Consider the following 20,611-nt stretch of genomic DNA (forward strand, 5'->3'; position numbering starts at 1 on the left):
TGCCACATACTAAAGTGAGCACTTAGAGCAGTAAGCAAAATGTTAGGGATTCCAAGAGACAAGGTCATGTTTCTGACCTTTCACCCTAGAGTTTCTACACTAGTTGAATAGCAAGAATGGGTACGATAAATGAATAGAAAAAAATAGTAAAGGAGAGAAGAAAAAATAGGAAGGTATATGCAGCACCAATCTATACAGTTGGTATTAAGAATTAAGGAATTTCAAGGAGCCGTGTCTAAAGGGACTAAGAAAGTGAGTTTTAGCCATGGCTTGAACAAGGGTCAGCCTAAACTGAAAGGGAGTAAAGGCATGTTCCAGACCATGTAGAGACTAATTGGGGCCTGACTTTGGGGTAACACATCACCCCATTTCCTAGGCTTCTTCAGTGGGTGGCCAGCCTCTTGACTGATTTTCCATACCCAGATCTTTTGTAGTACTGACAAATAACTTCTATTTTAGGAAATTTGGACATTATCCTTAAGTTGCTAAGATGTGTTCTCCTGTATCAATTCTCGGGAGATCTTTCTGAAGATCTCCTTTGGCAAACATGAATAAAAAGAGTTCAAATTTTAAAATGTCCCAAAGAATGACCAGTGGTGAGAACAAGTGGACTGACAATACCCAATTTGGACCACCAGATGTCAGCCTTTGTACAGTAATCAATCTCTGCAGCCCCCAAAGACTCCACAAGATCAATGAATTCAAGATAAGCATGCTTTTTCCGTAGCAGCCCAGAGCCCTCAGATGGTTCTATTAGTAAACAGCTCCCCCAAGCCTTGCAGTCACTGCTGGTACCTACATTGGACCCTCTGTGTCACATACCCTGTAGAGCATAGAAATTTGTGCCAAGAATGTTAGATTTGGCAGGGCTAATCAAAGGGAGATTAAAAAAAAAAATCTGTTCAAGGTTAGGTGGAGGGAAAGTGAGAAGAATAGTTGCTGCTTTCATATCACCAATTGCGCCTGTGGCAAAATTTCCAGTTTGCAGATATTTCCCCATTCAGTAAGAGCTCTTTGAAGTTGAAGGCCATGTGGTCAAAACACAGCCAAGTGTATGATTAGTATACTTAATCTAGGATAACAGGCTAGGGGGATTGTTCTCCATTAATTTGCTCGCCTGGATCTTCTATCTCATCCCACATCCATTCCTGTGGGAGCATCATTGTCCTCAGTGGTTTACCTCATATGCAAGACCTTTGCAATCCAATCAATTTTTCATTCTCCCCATCCAATGACTTCCCATAGCACCTAAAATTCACTATAAACTCTGCCAGAGCCTGTAAGACGCCGCTTGATCTGGCTCTGCCCATCTCCCCCTTCGTTACCTTCTCTCCACCACCTGCAAAGGACATTTTGCTATTTCAAGAGTAAACCAAATGCATTCCTGCCTCAGCGTCTTTGCATTTACTGTTCCCTCTTCCTGGAACTTTATTCCTGGACATCTAGCCTACTTGCTTGCTTATTCATACTATGGTCTGTGAAAATATTACCTTCTCAGAGAGATCTTGCCTGACCATTCTATCTAAAATATAACCACATACCCCCACCAAGCCCAAATTCACTCTGTCCCTTCATCCTATGTTTTTTGTAGACCTACCATTCTCTAAAATTATATATTTCTTTGTTTACTTTCTTATTACTTGTCTTCCATACTAGAATGTAAGCTCACAAGGGCAGAGACCTGTCTTATATCTTCTCCAACACCCATGCTTAAGCAACAGTGCCTGGTGCACACACAGCAATCCTACAATAAGTATTTGTTGAATGAATACATGAAGTTCATTCTCTTACCACACAAGTTACTTCTTCATTTCTGTCATGGCACTACCTTTATCCTTGTCAAATTATAAAACTTGGGAGGATTTTTGACTCCTCACTTTCCCTCATTCCTATAGTCATTGCTAAGACCTGTCTATTCCTCTATGAATCCACTTCCTTTTCTCCCATTCCCACTGACACTGCCTTCAACAATACCTTGTCATCTCACAGCAGTGCTGCTATCGTCACTTCCGTCTAGGATTTCCACCTTCCATCCCTCTTGCCCACCACACCAGCTTCATTGTCCTTGCCTTCAACAAATCATGACCTCCTATTACCCTCCCCCTATAACACACATGTAGATACATGCACATACACATGCCCTCCCAACTCCTTGAGTTCAGAAACCATCAGAATAAAATCTCCACTATTCCTATATCAGATCCTTTCCTTCAGTCAACCGGGTCTCTCTGCTGCATGATCTTGCCCTACCCTTTCCTGTCACTGTACCCACTGTTCCTCCCATAGGAAATATCCTCCACTCACTCTGGTTAAATCCCCTTCCCATCCTTTATATCCCAACTCAAAGCCTCCTTTCTTTATAAAACTCCCATTGTTCACTATGCACCATAGTGGTGACTCCCACTTCTGGCCTCCTGTCTATACCACTCATGTGGTTCTAATCTTCTAATCATTGAAGGCCTTAAATTATTTAATATTTTACACACACCTCTCTCTCTCTCTCTCTCTCTCTCTCTCTCTCATGCACATGTGTGTACACACACACACACACACACACACACACATTCATTTATGCCTGCTGGGCATCCTACCCACTTCCAAACACTACTAAATAGGGGGGGAAAGGGCTAACATTTACTCTCTAGCCATATAAAAGTATAGAACATTGGTTTTATGATTGGCTTAATAATTATTTACCTTATAGGATGAATAAACTGAGTTCTAAAGAGGCTAAGAGACTTATTAAGCAATCCTTTCCCAGGTCTGTAATCTGACTTCTGTCTTTTGTTTTAGTATGTCCCTAAGCTCCAGAATAATGCACTCACCATGAAGTTCTTTTTTTCCAGACAGAATTTGATAGAATATGTGGTAGTTTCTCTCTCCAGGCTGCTGGAAAATCACTCGGGATTTTTCGAACAAATCTGCAGGATGAGAAAAGGATAAAGATTCATACTTAGGTGTTCTTGCAAAACTTAGAAGAAAAGTAATCAAATAGTATAGTGGCTACTCACAAATATCGATGTCTTCAGATGACAGCTTGCCTCTGGCACAAAAGTGCATCCTGATGAATTTGCCCTAGGTGGACACAAAACACGGTCTCCTACTGAAACATTCCAAACAGTTGCAATGGCTTTATTACACACATTCCTCTCAAACTGACTACTTCCCCAAGTTAAAAGAAAAATGCAACATGGCTCTGAGATGACACCAGTTAATGCTAGGAGCAAGCCAGAATGACACCAGGATTGGCAGTGGTCCTGGATTCTAGTCTCAGAGCTGCCGACTTCTAGCTGTGTATTTTTGTTGGTGTTCTTGAATCATCTCTGGGCCTCAGTGTTCTTATCTGAAAATGAGAAAACTATTCTCCATGCAGCGAACTCTTTCATTTATTCAGCAAACATTTGTTGAGCACCTACTATGACCCAGGAGACCTGCTAGGCCATGGACATACCATGTTAGAAAAATAGGTGTGGTCCTTACTCTTCTAGATTCTAAGTGTAAGCAGCTAATGCAATGGCATTAACACAGGGACATTTGGTGAGTCTTGAATCAAGAAGAAAAGTCAGTTGTGCAGGAGTTCAGTGAGTAAAAGGAGTCTGAGAGGTAGACAGTCATCAGGCACCATATCAGTAAGCCATGTGGGCCAGAGGAAGGAGTAAGATTTAATTTTATGTGTGCTCAGAAGACACTGGGAGATTTTAAGCAGAAAAATGATGTGATCACATTTATGTTTTAAAAATACTACTTTGGCATAAATAACAGTTGGGGCTCCTTCCTTTCTTCTCGTGAAAAGCCATAGGACAGGATCCAATGGGACAGAAAGTCTGCCCAGAGGTGACAGATCCGATGTCAGAAGCCACAAGCAGCTAAGGAGACACTCAGTGGGGGATGCCTGGGTGGCTCAGTCAGTTAAGTATCCTACTTCGGCTCAGGTCACGATCTCACTGCTCATGGGTTGGAGTCTGCGTCGGGCTCTGTGGAGCCCAGAGCCTGGAGCCTGCTTCAGATTCTGTGTCTCCCTCTCTCTTTGCCCCTCTCCCCCTCATTCGCTGTCTCTATCTCCCCAAAATAAATAAACATTAAAAATAATAATAAAAAAAATAAGATGAAGCATCAGTGGCAGCTAGATCTTGCAGGATGGGGATGATAGTGCCAGGCAGAAGGCCAGCTGGTGGAGGTCATCCATTTAAAGAGGGAGTCAGAGCAGGATAGCAGCTGGGCAAGGGAAGGAGAGTGGCTACAAGCACTGGGATTGAGCCACTAAGTTAACAAATGTCGGGCAATGGGAACCACACACACACACACACACACACACACACACAAAAGTACACACATATATGTGGATTTATACACATACATTTATGTATACATACATATATACACAGTATTAATTGAAATCATTTAACCTGAGTTTCTTGATTTTTGGACCCCTTTTTCTCTTTCCTTTTTCCTTCTCCCTTCCTTTCCTTCTACCTTCCATTCATCCATCTTTGTAGATTTTGCTTCTCTATTTTTTCTTCTATCCTTCCAACTTTTTTCTCACTCTTGTTCCCTTTCTTTCTTTTTTTTCCTAAAATGTTTATTTTGAGAGATAGAGCAAGCACCAGCATGGGGAGAGAGGGAGAGAGAGACAGAGAAGAGAGGGAGAGAATCCCAAGCCAGCTCCACACTATCAGTGCAGAGCCTGACTCAGGGCTTGATCTCACAACAGTGAGATCATGACCTGAGCCAAAATCAAGAGTCAGATGCTTAACCAAGTGAACCACCCAGGCACCCCTCTTGTTCTTTTTCAATTGCTTTCTTTCCTTCTCATTTATCCTTATTTCTACTTGTTTTTTCCTTTCTTCCTTTTCTTTTACTTTTTCCTGTCTTATGTTCTTTTATCTTCTTTTCCTTTCCCTCTGTTTCCCTCTGTTCCTTCCTTTTCCCCTTCTTTTCCAGCTTTTTTTCACATTTCAGCAGAAAACGCTTTCACATTCTAATCAATCCCAAATCTAGCAGTTGTTTTATGGACCGATATTAGCACCTGCTATGCAGCCAGACATTACAAGCAGATGTAAGCACAGGCAGGGCAGTGCTAAGGCCCTGGATGGAAACTAGCCAAATCAGCATGAGGTGTTATGTAATTGTGCCCAAAGATTCAAACAGGAAGCCTTCTGCAAATTTCCTTGTAAATTATAGAGTGGCTCCCTGCCACTCATTTTTGGCATAAAATGGATTTGTGAAACTAGGGTTGGAAATCCAAATTCTTTCTCTATCCTGGGGCTGCAAGCTATCAAAAGCTATTTTTTTTTAATTTTTTTTTCAACATTTATTTATTTTTTTGGGACAGAGAGAGACAGAGCATGAACAGGGGAGGGGCAGAGAGAGAGGGAGACACAGAATCGGAAACAGGCTCCAGGCTCTGAGCCATCAGCCCAGAGCCTGACGTGGGGCTCGAACTCACGGACCGCGAGATCGTGACCTGGCTGAAGTCGGACGCTTAACCGACTGCGCCACCCAGGCACCCTCAAAAGCTATTTTAAAAAATGTTGTCTCCCAACAAAAAAATTCCCCACGGAAAATATACAGAGGTAGGGGAGCCATAGGCAAGAGTAGAAACAATAATTATACTAAGTGAATTAGGAAGTGCTTACTAAATCGATTTGTTATAAGGAGTATAGGAAATTATGAAAGAGAAAGTACTTTCAAATCTGTAAAATGTAATAAAATATAAAGCGTCATTGGAATTTGCTGGGTAAGCTTCCTTACTGGGAGTGGAAAGGAATTTGAAATTATTAAATATTTTCTTCCTGAAACTGACCAAATAGAAGCTCCTCAGGTTGCACATTTATATGTAGTTTTAATTTCTTAATGATGAAACTGATCTCTTTCTTTTTCGAAGACTTTAACAATATTATAAACTTTAATCAAAGACCTCTTTGGTGTTCCAGAAATTTTTTTACACCTATGTGCTAAGACATGAATTTTATCATTTGTTTCAAAATTAAAGACTCTGATATGATGCTTAATCATGCTACTTACAAAACGAGAGGAGTTGTCATTTCTAAGGGTTTTGGCGTTTCCAAATGCTTCCAAGATAGGATTCACTTCACGGATTTGATCTTCTAAAGTCCCCTGAGATGCAGGTATGAGAAATAAAACAGATAAAATTTTCAGCAAAATTCTGTAATGTGATAAACCCTCCATTCCTAGGCCAGACCCAATTCTTGTTTTGATAACCAGTAGCTAAAAACCATTTCCAGATTTGGTAATACAATGTTACTTTGGGATGGGAACTCAGAAAAATAGATGTATGAGAAAATGTCTTAATATACAATGCCTCTGTGAATATATGTGGGAGCTCATTTATTTGAAATGCTTCTCTTTTGGTTGGCATTGGCCTAAGTGGGAAAAGAACATAGAGATCTATATCCTATTTCCAAGCAAGTTTCATTCCTTATATTTTCCCCATTGTTAATCTCCATCTCTTCCCATCTAATTCTCACACCTGGGAATTTATCCTAAGATAACAGAACAGAATCTTGGAATTATTAAATTAATTTTTACCTTGCTACTATTCCTAAGTAATCTAGCAGTCCATGTCAAGCAGTGACTTGTGACATAAAGAGATATAGATATTTAATTGGTTAGGAGAAGGGGAAGGACTATCTTAGGCTAGAAATAACAGCACGAACAAAAATCAAAACTCAGTACAGAAAGATTAAAGATTTTATAAAAACCAGAAACCTATTTCTTATGGTCCTGTTAACAATGTATGTTAACTATGTAACCAACCATGTAGTTTATAGTATTTAGGCATTTATAAATTTATAAATACTATGTCGCTTCTAAGTATTATGGGTCTACTATCCTTTAAATAAGCAAGGGGCTATTTAAGCAAATATTTTCATAGAAGTGTTATGTATTATGTAATGTGTTATATATTATCATAAGGCTCAATGGCTCCACCAAACAAACTCACACCAAAATGCACACAAAAATGCACACAAAAATGAAGTAATATCTAGTGAATAACAGAGTTCAATGACACCTAAAGAAATCAATCAAATTCAGAAATGTGGGGGTTGGTAAAGAAACTTTTTATGGTTTGAAAATTGGACCAGTTTGTTATTTTGATATACTTCTTATTTGCAAAACAGCAGGATGGATCCAGGATTGAATTGAAAAGGCAAAATAACAATGCCAGACATAGAAAGATAAGAGGCTCTAACAGCTCAATAACTCATTGATTTTGAGTCCCACTCAGAATTATCTAATTTTATTTTGCATACCGATTCTCATGGTCTAGTTACTCTCAAATTATTATGAAACTCATCAACATGTTAATGGAGCTTAACAAAATAAGCTAAATTAAAAATCACCAAAGATAAAATTAATTAAATAGAGAGGGAAGGTAAATAGGACCTGGAATATGATTAAAGTTGAGGGTATGTCCACCAGGCATTTGAGATCTGATCCAGGGGATAGTGGTGAAGGAAGCAGACTTTTACTGGTGCATATCTGTGGGAGTTTGACATTTCATGATATCTAAAGGAATTCAGAAGTATCAAAAGTAGCCATTCAAGGCACTGATGACCCTAGCCTTTAGGGAAGATGGTTTAGATCTTAAAAGTAATTCTCAGAGGGTTCAATCAACAAAGACTAAACCCTTGAAGCAAGTCTAAAACAAATTATGTAATTTTATATTTGGGAGTTATTGGTTTGAAGCACTTAATAATCCTCTCAAGAGGCAAAGATGGGGGAAAAAGACTTTTCTAAAATTTTCTAATTGTTCTGTGGTTCTTGTCTCCTCTTTTCTCCCCAAAAGTAATCAAGGCAGAGCTTCCATGATCAGCAGATAGGACCACTTCATCTTTCCTGCCAAGATATATGAACACTTACCAGCTTTTCCCTAGATTCACCCATGGTTCCTATGGTGGCAAAATACTGGATAATATGTTTGGTGTTCACAGTCTTTCCAGCACCAGATTCTCCTCTGTGATTGAAAATTCAATGACACAGTTAACTGGTTCAGAATACAAATGCAGTGAAAGTTAAATAAATTTTTCCCAAGAAGGGAAATTTCTATGGAAAAAATGGAACTTAAGAGAAAACTTTAAAGAGATGTAGATATTTAATTGGTTGGGAGAAGGGGAAGGACTATCTCAGGCTCTAAAAACAGCACGAACAAAAATCAAAACTCAGTACAGAAAGATTAAAGATTTTATAAAAACCAGAAGCCTGTTCCTCATAGTCCTGTTAACAAAGAGCTGAAGAGCACCTCTATTAATTAAAGACTGGTCTCCTCATTACCAACTGTTCAAGGGATTTTTACATATTGAGGCTATCAGATGGCTAGGTCCAACCCCTCCCTAAGAAGAGGGCTTACCAATCATTCCACCTGGCAGTTGGGTTTTAGACTTCCCTTTTACCTTTGATAACCAGTTAACTTTGTAATGTGGGAAGAAAACACAGTGGTGATAGCTTCATCACTCAAAGCATCATAAGATCAAGGTCTGCCTTTATCTGTATGAAACTCCAGGAAATAGTCTACCTTCTCTGCAAAAGGCTGAACACTAACTACCCATCTAGCTGCAAGATTCTGAGACTGTTATTCTTCTCTGGATGACTAGAGCCAATGGAGAGCCCAACACACAAGGTGGCAACATTATTGCATAGGAAGACTAACAACTTTAGCATTTCACTGCCTCTTAGGTCTTAGCCTCTCCCTTTAGCCACCATGCTGACAGTTTACCTGGCCAATTAATGCTCTTCTCATCAAAATTAACATACAATGTGGTATCACTGAAGTGTTTTTCCTTCCATTTTTCCTCCAAGTTTCACCATCTCTTAGTTCCTACTACTTAATATACCTTGGTCTGCTCAATCTGACTGCCCAGATAATAGCAGATTATATGTTATGTGGTCACACCCATTGGACTTTCATTCTCTCTGTCCAATTAGCCAGTCCAAAGACCTTTGAAAATGATTATATGGACAGGGAGTTCTCCAACAAGAAGATGACTAAAATCAGCTTGTGCCCTAGGAGTTCTAAAAGATCTACTAAAATGGTGGAAGCAGTCTAGCTAGTACCAAATTTAGAGTAATCACTGACTAAAGTGTTATGACAATTTCCTGAGTATCTTATTCTCGCCTAGAATGTATTCTGTATCTAAAGAGCAAACAATTCAAATACAGTGAATTTATGTTTTATTCCCAGTGAAAGGTAGGTGTCTGTTTCCATTGAAACTCTCACGGCTGGCCAAAAAGAAGAGGCAAGACAAACACTTACGTCAAAAGTACAGACTGATTCTCTCGAGCTACAAAAGAAAAGAAAATGTCAGAACGTTCTTTTGCCAGAGCTTCTACGTATTGGCAAACTTATTCAAAATTTCCTTGGTTGCAGTTTGAAGTCAGACACAAGGGAAAGGATTTGCTCTCAGTTGGAAAAAAAATACCATTTAAATAGTACAGAGTAAAATAGATTTTTCCCTTGCCCCTATATATGCCAGTCATAAGAACATACAAATCTCAGGCCTATTCTCTTGCTCCAAATACAAATGATAACTGACTAATGGTTGACATTTTTGCCATTTTAAGCCTTTTAAGAAGCATGGTGCTACAATAGCTACAGAGAAACTTCTTTGTGCCAGAAAGTCTAGCAGGAGCTTTATGTAATAAAAGCTGCCATCTACAGGGGGCTTACTCTGGGCCAGCCACTGGGATGAGCACTTTCAATGCATTATCTCACTTAATTTGACGTGTGAGCTAATCGTCTCCAGAACCCTAGGAGGCAGGCTCTATTTTGCCCATGTTTTATCCAAAAGAAACAGAGGCTTCAAGTGATTAGGTAACTGTAAAGGCCACGCTCTGTTCACAATGCCTACGTGACTCTTAGTGACACGGAGAAAAAGTAGATCAGATATTTTTACCTTTCATTTTGTAGGGCAGCCACTTACTGTGAAGCATGTCCTGAAAGGCATTATCGGCAACAGCAAAGATGTGAGGGGGAGCTTCTGATCGCCTCTTCCCTTTGTAGGCAGCCATGACTTCTTTCTGATACACTGGAAGCCACTTGTAAGGGTTTATGCTCACACAGAAGAGACCTGAATATGTCTGAGGAAAAATCAGAGAAGATTTCAGAAAACAGGTTAGAAATACTTCCAGGTTTGTCAGCTCTCTCACTGCCAGATAACATTTGCTGAAATATTTACTCATAAAGGAACTAAAAGGAGGAGAGCTTTTAGATTCTTACAGAGAGGGGACTATAACAGGAGGAGATAGAATCAGGTTAGAGTGGCAGCAGGACCTGGGGTTACCTCTTCCCAGGGAGATGCGCTAACTACTAACATGTCTGACACACACACCTTTTGAAGACAGAGAGCACGCCATCAGCAGGCTGAGCAGCCATCAGGCATTTGAGGCCAGAAGGTGGCTTGTGTTTCAATAAGATCTGGAACCTGGTTTTTAAGGCACTGAGGGGGAGTAGTTCATTTGGGTCACTGAGTCACTATAATGGTTGAATTGTGACCCCTAAAAAGATACATTCAGATCCTAATCCCCACAACCTGTGAATGCGATCTTATTTGGAAAAAGGATCTTTGCAGGTATAATTAAGTTAGGGATCTCAAGATGGTATGTGGGTCGGCCTTAAATCCAATGGCTGGTGTCTTTATAAGACACACAGAGAGTAGATACGGACACACAGAAGAGACAGTGATGTGAAGACAGAGGCAGAGACTGGAGTGGTATGGCCACAAGGAATGCCAGCAGCCACTAGAAGCTGGAAGGGGTAAGGAATGATTCTCCCCTAGAGACTCCAAAGGGAGTATGACCCTGCTGGTTTGATTTGATTTTGGACTTCTTGTCTCTAGAACTGTGACATAATAAACTTCTGTTGTTTTAAGCCAACTGGTTTGTAATAATTTGGTTACAGCATCCAAGGAAACTAATATAGTCATGTAGTTGCAGCTTCCAAGGGGAGCTAATATAGTCATGTAGTAAATCAAAGTGCCAAGGAGCAAGTTGACTATATTTCATGGCTTCTATAGCAATGGATCCCAAATGCCACCATTTTGGCCCAATCTACTCAGTGCTGCTTCTGTTGAAAGGGTTCTGAGTAAATCAAAGAATTTGAGCAACCATCACCAATTTAATGATGATGAAAAAATCATTCCACTTACTGAGCCCAAACTAGGTGACAGGCACTGCACTGTCTGTTTTACATTCTCTTATTTAATCCTCCAGGTTACCTTGGAGAGTCAAGCATTCTTATCCCATTTGACAGATAAGGTGACCTCAAGAAGTTAAGAAACTTAAAGACTAGTAAGTGACAAAACTAGCATTTGGACAAAACTAGCATTTGGCTCTAAGCCTTATGCCTTTACTCTAGCTTGACAACCTAGGGAAAGGGATATGAATGTTGACAAATTAAAATTGGGGAAATGTTAAGATAAGATCCCTTTCCAGTGGGCATTCCTCAAGAATTATTCCCATGTGAGTCACCTGGGTGGCCCAGTCAGTTAAGCGTCTGACTTCGGCTCAGGTCATGATCTCTTAGTTCTTCAGTTCTACCTACTATCTGCTGTCAGTGCAGAGCCTGTTTCAGATCCTCTGTCTCCCTCTCTCTCTGCCCCTCCCCTGCCTACATGTTCTGTCTCTCAAAAATAAAAACATTTAAAAAATTATCCCCATGTGAGTATGCTTAATTTCAAGGTAAGCGCTTATCCAAAAGAGGGCTGAGACATTGCCAATATGAGTGCCAACATATTTGACAGTAAAGCATATATACATACATAGATCATCCAATGGTCATAGCGCCTCTTCAGGGTATGCAGCACAGATGCTTCATTGAGATGCATCAGCATTGCCACATCTTCAATCATTTCAAACTTTGGGGGATTCATCTGCTGAACTTCGTCCTCCTTGACACTCAGATTCTGCAGAGAATAGAAAAATATAATATGTATTTTCCTATTTTATGTTCCTTCATTTTGCCATGCATTGCAAAGAATCTTCAAAGAGTCGAGAAAAAGATGCCTCATGAGAGGATGGGGACATAAGTTTAACCCACCCTAATGAAAGAAACAGGAATTTCTCCTGCCCACGATCACTCCTTGCCTGAAGATGAAGTTTAACAAAGTTTTTGTTGAATCAAAATATTCTATCTTGCAGAGCTCTAATCCTATGGCTCCTTACTGACTGGTGGCCTCTGAGAGCACACACATCATATTGCAAATGATTTGGCACCTCTCTTAATGTTTAGGTTTAGAAGAAGGAATTTGGATAGAAGGATTGAGGAGGCAGATGAATCTTTCCAGACTTTGTTCAAGACCTATCCTCTTCCTCAAACCTTTCCCCACTCCCTTAGCTCATTTTTAAAAAAATCTTTTACCATATAAACAACCTGTACTATACTGACACTAACTCTTGTTTATGTTTTAATAATTAACTATGTTAGACTATTTCTCATCTAGATTATAAACACTTGAAGAAGGAGTTTTGATGTTGTTTTCTTTTATAATTACTAAAGCATCTATTATAATGTGATGTATAATGTGATGTGACATGGTAGGTACTCAATACATATTTATCTCCTGATGAAAATGGATGTATTGCAACCAAATAGTTGTCTAGAGTTGCTCTCAAAGTTTCCTAACACCATCTGTTATAGCCCTTTTCTTTGCTTAAAAAACATTGGTATCAACTGATGACTCCATTTAATCCCAGTTGGTGATGGCTTCTTCTCACATTCTTCATAATCTTGATCAAATTCCTACCCAAAGTCTGCTTCAGCATTGTTCCAATAGTAATCCCTTTTGTTCTGAATCCTTTTAATTTCCATATTTCAAGGACTCCTTTTCTGTAGAACATAACCAGGTTCTCTTGCATCTTTAAATATCTCCCCTTAGCTCCGATTCTATTATTCTCTCTTCTTTCATTGCCAACTTTCTTCCATAAGTATTATTCTACACTCACTGGCTTTGTTGCCTCTGTTAATATTACAAAGACTGTTCATATGGTTATGAAAAGTGTGGTTACTTCTAACATCAGGAGGAAGAAGGCTGGAGCTAGGGAGATAGAGTAGGAATGGGCGAATGGTAACATCATCACATGGTGGAAGGACAAACAGGACAAAGCAAACCCCTTTAGACTCTTCTCTCTACATCATTAACTTATTGCTTTCATGCTCTTCTTCCTACGATTTCTTTTGAAAATCATAATTATAGCCATATTATATTTACAAATCACCTTAAATACTGTGGAAAGGCCACAGTTTTGGAACATATGCTCAGACAAGAAAGCCTCTCATTTGGAAGCCTAATAAAATAGGGTTGGTCTCCATCAAGAAAGTGAAAAGACAAAACTGGGAGAAAATCTTTGCAAATCATATATCTGATAAGGGACTTGTATCCAGAATATATAAAGAACTCTTAAAATGCAACAAAAAAAGCAACAAGCCAATTAAAAATGGGCAAAAGGTTTGATTAGACATTTCTCCAAGGATACACAAATGGCCAATAAGCACGTGAAAAGATGCTCAATATCATTTAGTGATTAGGGAAATACAAATAAAATCACACTCAAATACCACTTCACACCCATTAGAATGGCTATAATCTAAAAGATAATAATATGTGTCAGTGAGAATGTAGAGAAGTTACAACCCTTGCGTATTGCTGCAGGAATATAAAATGATGCAGCCACTTTGGAAGACATTTTGGAAGTTCTTCAAAATGTCAAATATAGGAGGTACCATATGACCCAGCAATTCTCGTAAGTACATACACAAGAGAAATTAATACATCCACATAAAAACTTGCATGTGTGTGTTCATGGTGGCATTATTCTTAATAGCCAAAACATGTAAAGAACCTAAATGTCTATCAACTGGTGAATGAACAAATGTGGTGTGTCCATACTATGGAATATTATTCAACTATAAGAAGGAATAAAGTATTGATATATCTTAAAACATGAATGAACTCCAAAACTATTATACTAAGTGAAAGAAGCCAGACACAAAAGATCATATGTTGTATGATCCCATTTATCTGAAATTCCAGAATAGGCATATCTGTAGAGAAATAACATAGATCAGAGGGGACAAAAGGGAGTGACTGCTAATGGGTACAAGATTTCTTTTGGGGATAATGAAAATATTCTAAAATGAGATTACAGTGATTGTTGCATAATTCTTTAAATATACTAAAAACTGAATTGCACACTTTAAAGAGGTGAACTATATGATATGTAAATTATATCTCAATTAAGTTGTTTTTAAAAAATTGTCATAAACAATGATGGAAAAGAGACATTCAAATCTACTTTCTCTCTTTTAACAAGAGATAGTCCCAAGGCTGAAGGACCCCTCTGTTTCCTTATTTAGGACATTCTCAATTTTTTCCTGGCCACCAATGTATGTTCCTGCTGATAATGCCCAAGTTTTTCCCTTAATTACATTAATCATACAAAATCTAGCTATTCTGGGATTTTTAAGGTCCAGATACTGCCAAAAAGACCTATTAAGACACCATACATAGTAATTTATAAGTAGCCTCCAGAATTTTACAACTCAAATGGCAATGCTTTAGATTATAAATTGCCCAGATGCAAAGATAAGGGCGCAAAACAAACATCTGTTTGTTATGGAGTTGAGCCAGAATCGGAAGGAGATTGGAGACAATATGGGCAAGGAATCATCTATAAAATCTACCAGGAATTGTTCATTCGAGTCAGACCAATAATAGGGCCCAGTTCACCACCATGGGAATGGCAGGTAACCTGAGTTCAGTAATGTGGGTGAAGGTCCTGAGAATGGACTGTCTGCTGCCCTGGTGACAGGGAGAAGGGTTTGAAGGCCATTACACATTTACTTCACATGCCCTCCATGACACCTTACAGACTAGCTTATGCCCAACACTTGCCCTACTAACCTCTTTCAAAGGTCATAAGTGACCTCCTAATTCTGAAACTCTTTTCCCAAGGCTTTAATTGCCTTCTCTAATATTTGGCATTATTGACCATGCCTCATCTCTTGGCTTCTCTGGCACTGTGCTATTCTTAGTCAAATTATCCCTCTCTTTCTCAATCCTATGAACAAACTTGCTTCAGAGTTCTTTAGGTCATTATTCACTGCAAGGGGCACCTTTTGAAAACAACAAAACTTGAAATATTGATGAAAGAAGTGGAATTGTGAATTCTAGGGTCCATGATCTTTACCACCTGGCAATTGTTTTACTCTGATTTACTCAGTGTTTGTCATTGAATCTTTGATAGGAAGTGGAGCAGCTTCTCAAAGATGTATGAAATTTCCAAACGTGTATCTGGGGCATCTCCTACCCCAGGTTTTTTGTTTTGTTTTGTTTGTTTTGCTTTGTTTTGTTTTGTTTGAGAGAGCACACGTGCACAAGTGGGGGAGGGACAGAAAGAGAGAGAGAATCCCAAGAAAGCTCCACGTTCAGTGCAGAGCCCAACTCGGGGCTCAATCCCAAGACCCTGGGATCATGACCTGAGTCGAAATCAAAAGATGCTCAACCAACTGAGCTACCAAGGCACCCCCCTACACTAGGTTTCTAACTAAACTATTAGAGAAAGGACATATTTAATTACTTGATTAAATGGAGAACTTAGTTATCCCTGAGATGAAAGAAAGATCCCTTTACCTTTCCATCTGTCGTCTCAACGATTATTTTGCCATCATTTTCACTCCCTTTAACCTCAGCCTCAACATATGCATTTCTGCCATCACGAATCCAGCATTTCTTTTTTCCTACAGAGGAAGAAAAAAGATTATAACCATAGTATTTGTACAAAATATACATTGGGCACTTTTGTACTGATAGATATGATCTCATTTCTGCTAGTTCTGCTTGGTGACTTGGAATCACCAATACAGGAAATTGCAGAGTTAGATAAAATCATCAAAGCGCATCCTGAAGATAGCCCCGCACACTGACTCTGTAGGAACAAGAAACACTTGAGCAAGCTGAGGCTGGGAACATCACAGACCATTTTGCTACAAGACAATTACTGGCCAACACCTTATAAGCCATTCTTCCCAACGCTAACGCTTACCTCTCACTCATAGTCTCAGGTCCTGAGTGGTTGTCTTGGTGCCTTACCCTTCCCAGCTCCCCTCCAAAACACTTCACTCAGAAAGGTCTGGTTACAACTAAGTGAAAATTAGGTTAGTGGCCATTTCTGTCTTTCTGGCTTTCTTTAGGCCTTATTTTTAATATTGGAATAAAAGCCTGCTGTGAAAATTACATGGTAGAATTAGAGATGTGGGATTAAGAGAAGAGAATATGGGTTATTTTTGCCATACAGCATAGCAGCTTCATATTATTTCCCACTATATATTGTTTTTCTCTCCTTGGCCTCCTCACTTCCATGCCCCACTCCTAAGTAAAGCAGCCCTCCACAATGCGATTAACCAATAAGAAGCTTTGGGTAAAATGAAACTCTTATAACACCTGAGACAGCTTCTTTGGGCCTCACTTAGATGCTTCTCAGGTTCTCTCCCACCTGAGACAGATAGCCAGGGAAGATGAATAAGAAAACTACTTTTAAGGGAAAGCGAGTCTTACCAGAAGCTCATGGAAGTCCCAAGTCACAGATCCTCAAGTAGATAGGGGGGAAGGGAGAGGAGAGCATTTGGCTGAAAGAGGGAAAATCCGAACTCATGAATAGGGGGAGCCCCATTACAACCATGGCATGGGTGGGTCTTGCCAACTCCAACACTACCACCACCCCAACACATGAAACAAAAGTTAGGAGGCCTCATTGGTGCTGGACAGGCAGCCCTCTCCAGAGGCTCTCCCCAGAGGTGGACAGTAGGAATTGGGGACAGTGTGAGGTGAGGTGAGGGAGCATTCGCCCTTCCTTCCACCGTGTTTGTCTCTGCAAAGAATTTTCTTGCACACTTTCTTGCTGTCCCAGTCTTCACTGTTCTCCCTTCCCTGTTTCCTTAATTACAACCAATTCACCACTAGAATTGCTGGGCGAGAAGATTTTTATATCCCTATCAAACTGATTTTGCATTTGCTTCTACTTGTTTGCATTTTAAATGCTGGTTTTGCATTATATTTATTATTTTGGTCTCTTTTTTACAAAAACGGATTTTGCTTTGTGTTATGTCTATGAAAAGAGGCATGTTTTCAAAAAGTACCTATTTTGCATAAATTTTGTGTGTTTAAGGTAAATAAATGCACTGCATTTTACAACAAATGTTATCACTTGAAAAAAACATGGATATACCTGGCAGGATTTCCACTTTTTTTTTTTTAATTTTAGAAAAAAACCTGAGAAAAGAGATCAAGAGAGTTGTCCATAGTCACATAGCTAATTAGTGGCAGTCATTAGAATAATGACTCTAGAAATTAAATCGATCACCCACCTCCTAAATCAGAGCTCTTCCATTACAGCATGCTTCCTGTCTCTTATATGCTTAGCTTTTTTCCTTCAATTTTTCTCTCAGGATTAGGTTCATCACCTGCCTCATGATTAACCCTTTCTTTTATCATTCCTGGAAATGGTGAGGGAGAATTTCTGGAAACCCTTACCTATCTGAGGGCCAGTCCCTAACAGGGATGTTTTTGAAGATAAAGTAAAAGAACTCAATTTTTAAGTTTTAAGTTTTTTGCATTCATGAATAATTTCAGAGATGGAAATGCAAACAGCAATGGTTTTGAGTCAGGCCACCTGGATTTTAGTCTTGGCTTTGCTAGTAACAACTCTTTGGGCCTTAGTTTTCCCATCTGTAAACTCAGGAGGTTTGTCTATATGGTTTCATATTTTTAGATGACTAAATATCTTTTCTAATATAAAGGCAATGTGCGTTTAATGGAGAAAACTGAAAAAGTAGAGAAACATAAAGAATTTTTTTAATCACCCATGGGGCACCATGGGTTCGGTTAGAAGAACATTTGAGTCTTGATCTTGGATCATGAGTTCAAGTCCCACATTGGGTGTAGAGATTACCAAAATAAATAAATAAATAAATAAATAAATAAAACTGAAAAAATATCACCTATAATGGAACAACTCAGAGATAGTCACTATCATCTATCTGAAGCATTTCTTTCCAGTCTTTTTTCTATACTATTGATTAAGATTGTAGTAATACTATTTCAGTTTGGTAGCCATTCAAAATAGATTGTTTATGGGGGCGCCTGGGTGGCGCAGTCGGTTAAGCGTCCGACTTCAGCCAGGTCACGATCTCGCGGTCCGTGGGTTCGAGCCCCGCGTCGGGCTCTGGGCTGATGGCTCAGAGCCTGGAGCCTGCTTCCTATTCTGTGTCTCCCTCTCTCTCTGCCCCTCCCCCATTCATGCTCTGTCTCTCTCTGTCTCAAAAATAAATAAACGTTAAAAAAAAAAATAAAAAAAAAAATAGATTGTTTATGGGTTCTAACATAAAAATCATCTACATTTAGCTTTGGAATGGTGTTTGTGTTTATCTCTAAAAGCACACTTTCTCCCTGACACCCAGAAATTCTAGTTTTCCTTCCCAGGTCAGATAACAATGTATTGTGTTTGTTTTTCATGTTTATTGTCACAGTAGGTCCCCATGGAGGAAGGTAGGCAGGGCAAGTATCCAAGTATCATCATCCTATTTGACAGATGAGGAAACAAAGGCTTAGTAAAGTGAAGTGATTTGCTCTAATCACATAGCTGGAGAGGGTCGAGGCCAGGGAATGTGAACCCAAGACTACTTGCCAAATACTCTGATCACACTGCTTCCATTTGGCCCGAGTTCAAAAAAGCAAACTCCATTGTCTACTCCCCCAGAAGGATGAAAATCTTTTGCTTACTGTCATCTTTTTTGCTGCTACTGCATTTCTATGAGGAAAACCATTTGGCCAATGAAAAATTAATGAAAAATTACTGCTATTTTTAAGTAATTATTTACAGTGCTAATTCTATTAAATGCATCATCCAATTATCTCTAATGTTTTGGCCTAATTTTTATTTTCTCACTTGGCACCTCTGCGATCTTGTCCTTCATTATCTGACTACCTGTGATAAGCTTCTGCATGACCAGTTCTGACCTCAGGGATAGTTCTGTTACTGTATTTGATTTGATGGATTATAATTAGCTACTCTAAAATCCAATCATCGTAATGAAATCCAATGACTGGAAACTGGGAGCTGATCCAGGACTGGTCTATGATGGAAATATAATGTCCTACATAACTGGTTTGAATTGTAATTGGTCATCTTAAAGTCTAATGTTGACTAATTGTGGGTACTAGAACAACACTCAGTCAGTATTTATATTACATTGTTGAATAATTTTGGAATTAAGATATGTAGGTGGCTTGATGCTAGATCACACTGTGAATCTGACTTGAAATCTCTAATTAGCTGAAATTCAGAAGATGACTATGCAGCCCAGCCACGTAAAAAAGGAGGGCGAAATGTGACATTTATTTAGAGATTTTAATGTAGAACTCAGCCTTTATCTTGAGGGCAAATCCTCATTAACCTTTGTCCTTGCCTGTAACTACCAAGAGATTATTCATCAGGGTGAGCAAGTCTCCCAATTATCTCTTATTGAGTGTTGGTTGAGTGACCTTGCTGACCTGGAAGACAAGCAGAGGGCAAAGTTCCAAGATTAGAAAAGTCTGAGGAGGGCCAGGGAAAACTTCCATTTCCCCTGCCTTCCCCAAAGCTTTTCCTTCCTTTTTCCTTGGAATGTATCAACCCTACCCATGGTCAAAGTCCCAGGCCCCTGTCTGTTTTCACCCATACTAAGGGGTTTCTGAGAAAGGCTTTATCTGGCCCACCCCCAGGAGTGTTTGTGCTATCACAAAGAGAAAGGGAGTAAGCAGGGCTTGGGCTTGATCTGTCTCCCAGCTGTCCTCCTCTTCCTTGCAGACTCATCCCTACCCAGGCCACTTGGCTCCTTGCTTACTCATTCGAAGGTCCATAGAGGTGAATGCATCCCAAGCAAATAAGTTAGGTTCCAGGATGGATGACTCTTCTCAACCAATCAAGTATCTCAGCTGCCACCCAGAAGCAGTAAAATAAAGTGAAGACAGAGGCCACCACAAGTCTTACCATCAAAGGCCATGGCCTGTAGCAAAAGCAGCTCAGCCTGGCTTCTTCTAAGGAAGGCTGCAGCCTCTCCAAGCTCCGACAGATCCATCCTTCTTCAAGTGATCCACCAAAACAGGCTTGGGCCTGAAAGAGAGCTACAAGGATTCACTCTGTAGAGAAGATAGGTGCAGGAAGAAATTGGTAGACATGGGGCACCAGGCACTAATCCAAGACACTATTCACTATAGACAGACTAAGAAGGGTTAAATCTTTTTAACTATGTCCATACCTCCTCTCTCTCTGCATGTCTCAAGTGTATGACAAAGCTGGACTCAAGAACATCTCACTGTAGCGAGGCCAACTTACCTGCCAGGCACAGGAAGCACAGTGCCTATCGTCCATGATGCTTTCAGGGACCCACAAAGGTAGCTGAATAATAATTTTGTTTAAAATCAGAATGAAGGAGCACCTGGGTGGCTCAGTCAGTTAAGTGTCCGACTTCAGCTCAGGTCATGATCTCACGGTTCCTGAGTTCAGGCCCCACGTTGGGCTCTGTGCTGACAGCTCAGAGCCTGGAGCCTGCTTCAGA

At 39.7% G+C, this 20,611-nt stretch overlaps 1 protein-coding gene across 1 annotated transcript in view; it reads right to left on the reverse strand.

Moving 5' to 3' along the window:
• MYH15 (myosin heavy chain 15) overlaps positions 1–20,203 on the reverse strand; it is a 146,066-nt gene extending 125,863 nt beyond the window's left edge. Inside the window, exons 1-9 of the mRNA XM_011285970.4 lie at positions 20,044–20,203; positions 15,648–15,754; positions 11,778–11,921; positions 9,942–10,098; positions 9,275–9,302; positions 7,885–7,978; positions 6,025–6,117; positions 3,012–3,075; positions 2,826–2,921 (exon numbers count right to left, since the gene is read on the reverse strand). Of these exons, the coding sequence (XP_011284272.2) occupies positions 2,826–2,921; positions 3,012–3,075; positions 6,025–6,117; positions 7,885–7,978; positions 9,275–9,302; positions 9,942–10,098; positions 11,778–11,921; positions 15,648–15,754; positions 20,044–20,131 (871 nt within the window). The 5' untranslated portion in view covers positions 20,132–20,203. The remainder of the gene's footprint in view (positions 1–2,825; positions 2,922–3,011; positions 3,076–6,024; positions 6,118–7,884; positions 7,979–9,274; positions 9,303–9,941; positions 10,099–11,777; positions 11,922–15,647; positions 15,755–20,043) is intronic.
• Positions 20,204–20,611: the final 408 nt, after the last annotated feature.

Source organism: Felis catus, chromosome C2, assembly GCF_018350175.1.
Source record: "Felis catus isolate Fca126 chromosome C2, F.catus_Fca126_mat1.0, whole genome shotgun sequence".
Classification (NCBI taxonomy): domain Eukaryota; kingdom Metazoa; phylum Chordata; class Mammalia; order Carnivora; family Felidae; genus Felis; species Felis catus.